The sequence below is a fragment of the Primulina tabacum genome, chromosome 4 (genome assembly GCF_025594145.1).
Source record: "Primulina tabacum isolate GXHZ01 chromosome 4, ASM2559414v2, whole genome shotgun sequence".
In the NCBI taxonomy this organism is placed as follows: domain Eukaryota; kingdom Viridiplantae; phylum Streptophyta; class Magnoliopsida; order Lamiales; family Gesneriaceae; genus Primulina; species Primulina tabacum.
This window is the reverse complement of record NC_134553.1, coordinates 46,667,983-46,672,090: the sequence shown is the minus strand read 5'-3', so window position 1 is coordinate 46,672,090 and position 4,108 is coordinate 46,667,983. Positions and strand designations below refer to the sequence as shown.

General features: G+C 36.1%; 1 protein-coding gene across 1 annotated transcript; it reads left to right on the top strand.

Annotated features, from left to right (window-relative positions):
* Positions 1-2,158: 2,158 nt before the first annotated feature.
* LOC142541707 (protein PHYTOCHROME KINASE SUBSTRATE 1-like) lies at positions 2,159-3,836 on the top strand. Its single transcript, XM_075648174.1, has one exon. The coding sequence runs from the start codon at positions 2,291-2,293 to the stop codon at positions 3,641-3,643; it is 1,353 nt and encodes a 450-aa protein (XP_075504289.1). The 5' UTR covers positions 2,159-2,290; the 3' UTR covers positions 3,644-3,836.
* The last annotated feature ends 272 nt before the right edge of the window (positions 3,837-4,108 follow it).

Sequence of the window (4,108 nt, the reverse complement as noted above, 5' to 3'; positions counted from 1 at the left end):
TCGATAATTAAATAGAGATCGAGAGACTCTATTTAGCGACCACGGCATAATTTTCAGTCCTCATAAGAAATTATTTCTTAAAACATATATGAGTATAAACCGAAATAAATATAATTATTGGAGACCAACATAAATAATCTCTCTAATTAGCGACCACATATAAACATTTAAGTCGCTAATGATTTTTGCAAAGAAATTATTATGTTGCATTTGGATGGATGAATTTGAGGCTAGAGATTTCAAAACCATAATTAAAAATTCATTGATTTGTTTGACAAAATCCACTCGACAATATATTTCAAATTCCAACTAGTTTTTTTTAGTAATTCAATGTGAATTCCATATTCACTCCAATATGAAGTCATTTCAATTTCATGCTTCAAATACCCTCTCAAATCCAAATTAAACAATAGTGTTTAATTTGGTCGGTAATTTAGACCAAATTAATTTTGGTCGCTTATTATCTCTCTAAATTCCGGGGATTTTCCGGTTAATTATATGGTATGTATTTTCAGAAAATGAGAGATAGTTTGTTACAATTAAGTATCAGACCGGAGATCTCAAGTAATTAAAACTTGAGACCTATAGCTCTAAATAAGTCATTGGAAAATAGTATACATTTTCTGAGTTTATAAATTGAACTCATTCACACATTGTTAATAACTTAATATATAATCATATGCTATGATGCAAGGATACGAGTACAACATAAAAATGGTATTTAGGTGTATTATTATTATTATTATAAAAAATTAAATTAATATTTGTTACTACATCATTTTTACGTAAACTTCAATTCCAATGGTCCCAAGATTTTGTTTGATAATAATATTATTTTCACATTATTTGAATCGATATTTTATTCCATGGCTTCAGTCTATATTTTTCTCCTCTAGTGCGGTGAAATATACACTAGAATATTTTTTTGATTTCTATGTGAAAAGACCCGATCAATGTGCGATGATTCGATAGGAAAATGGACATACATTACTTATGCATATACAAATATCAAATTGAACGAGGGATTATTTTTTTATTGCAAATACCATATATATATATATGTGTGTGGGCGCCTGTTTTTTATGTCTTGACCCTTCTAAAGTCCATTCTCCCCTCATTTCCTTTAATTTATCTAAACACAATTTCAAGATTTTCAATGATGACTCGTCTCATGCCATGGAACATGTGCCACGCCTGCATGACTGCATAATGGGTCTCTATAGCAACTACTTCGTATTCGTCCTCGTTTTACGAAAATAATTAACCCAAGTTGCTATAGAAGTCCATTGTAAGCCTATTATAAACTCATTTTAAATCTTTAATTTTTACCATATGAGACAAGCGGTATTAAAATCACCCCTCTTTAAGAACGCGACATCCTCGTCGCGCCCTGACCTCTCGATCCACCACCACCGATAATCTAGATGTGGCTCCTACAGGTTCAAGAGGTGGCTCCCGTCATGTAGCAATTTGCCTCGCAAGTACAAGAGCTGGCTCTCATGCACGTAGCACTTTGCCACGCATAACACTTATTTTTTGGTGTTCCTTGTCGGTGACCGGCTCTGATACTATTCTGTCACGCTCCGAACCCGGGCACACGCTTACGTGACTGCACAATGAAGCCATATAACAAATAGTTCGTATTTGTCATCGCTTTACGAAAGTGATTAACCCAAATTGCTATAGAAGTCCATTATAAGCCCATTATAAACTCATTTTAAATATTTAATTTTTACCATGTGGAACAATGGTATCACAACTCGCTCATGAAACAACATTTTCTTTTTCATGTATATATATATGGTACTTGAGGGATTCGATTTCCACCATTTTTCAAATCTTTTACTAATGTGCTTTTGTTTTTATACTTTTAAAATTATACAATAGACATGTGACGTCTAGTTCGACAGGTTTTTATATGCATGAAATGGAAACGGTTCTAATTTTTTTTTATATTAATTGATCTTTAGTTTTGAAAAGAAAAAAAGACAAAAAAAATGCATCTAGTTAACAATGTCTATAATCCAAAAATAATTATAATTTACACATATTTGTACACTCTTCCCTCAAGGGTACTTGTGTGTGTGTGTGTCTGTGTATAGGTACTTGTAGGTGTGTGTGTGTATATACAAACACACATACAAGTGATGTGGTTCAAATTAAGCCAAAGTTCCCTGCCCACACCAATTCCCATTTCGCATATTTCGATTCTCTCCTCATATCTACATAAAAAATTCTCTAGTATTAATTTCTATTTCATAATTTTTTTCCTCCAAATCAAGTTCACTATATGAGTACTTCACAAAGTAGCGACAAGTTCCGGGACAGTTCCTTTTCCTCGTACTTAGATGGAGTTGAGGAAACCTTTGAGCTCGAATTACGATCTTCCAAACATGATCCTGCTTATCTCGGAAAGCATAGGACGACGGAAGATCGAGAAATCGACGTTTTTGATGCGAAAAAATATTTCAATGAAGGCACGAATTATACCCCCATAGTTGATCGTAACAAAGGGTTGCAAGATCACCAGTCCAAGAAAGATGACCCCATAATTCAAGTATTGCCTGCAAAAGATTGGGATCAGATAGCGACCCCGAGTGTTCGATCCGAGTCAAGCTGGAACAGTGGAAGCGGCATGTTGCATAGTGTTCCGAGGAACCAGAAGCCCAAAAAGTTTAAAAGAAAGGGCTTTCTTGCCAACATTGGCTGCAACTGTTCTTGTAGTGACAAGAATTCTGTCGAAATCGGAGATTTTGATCGAGATAACTGTTCCACTAAGAGTGGTAATATTCTGGTTAAAACCAGTGATCCTTCGGTTAAGAAACCCCCGTCGGAACATGATACGAGAGCGAAGTTTATTGATTCGGAAATGAAAGAGGGCCGTTTTAGCTTCCCCGTGTTCAATTCCAAGAATGGAGATCATGCATCAAGAACGCAAATACAAGCCGAACAAGAGGATGCCACTAAGCGAAAGTCATTGGATGTATTCGGATCCCCCATCCTTGAAAAGGGCAAGAACCGCCTGAGCCTGGACAAGAAGCTATCAATGTTGACTTGGGATGCACTTGTTCCAGGAGTAACTGATCAAGAAATAAAGATCCCTCCAATTTGCAGTGATTTGAATAACGATGGCGACAGCGATGCAAGCTCCGATTTATTCGAAATCGAAAGCCTGTCGAAAGGTAATTCTTTTCTCTCCAGGCAGGCATCAGATGGCCTGTCAGGCTGTGTAACACCTCGAAATTGTTATGCGCCAAGTGAAGCCAGTATAGAGTGGAGTGTTGTTACGGCCAGCGCGGCAGATTTCTCCATCTTCTCGGATTTCGAAGAGCTGAGATCCACCACCACCACCACCACCACCACCACTTCCACTGTCACCACTACCCCAAATCCTCAAAAACCAGGCCTGAATCCAAGAAACAGCACACTCAAAGAACTGTCGAAACGGCGTACGGGTATTCTTTCAGGCTGTAAAAGTGAGAAAGCAGTCAGAGTTTCCGGAAACGCACATAAATCACATGAGAAGGAGTTATCAAACACAAGAAATCTCCCAAAATCGGACACGCTTGCACAGAGTAAGGTTCCAGGATTTGAACCAAGAAAAAGACAGCAATCTTTAGAACGTCTGTTGTACACTTACTAAACTGTCATGTTCATGTTCCACGTTGTCAGTTTTTGACCAAATTATTGAGTGAAAATAATACGGTAAATGGGAAGAATAAATGTGTTTATCAAAGCTCATATTTATTCAAACGACAGAAATTGATGTCCAATCTTTTGGGTATACCTGTTTGGCTGATACAGTTAATAGTATTGAGTACAAGGCTCCGAGTTGATTGATTTTACCCATCTTTTTAGCTGATTCAGTCGCGAAGCACATGCAGCCGTTGCACCATGACGAACTTAAATACAATGAAAATATTAATCGTAAATTTGTAACTAATGCATATATATATTTTTTCATAAATTATTCAATGAAAAATATTATTTCACAGTTCATCTATCATTTCAAACAATTGTTTTTTGTTTGATTTTGAATCATTCGATATTTTGTTTATATTTTTTTCATGCTTATTTGTTCGATTAAATTCATGAATCTCATCGTCAT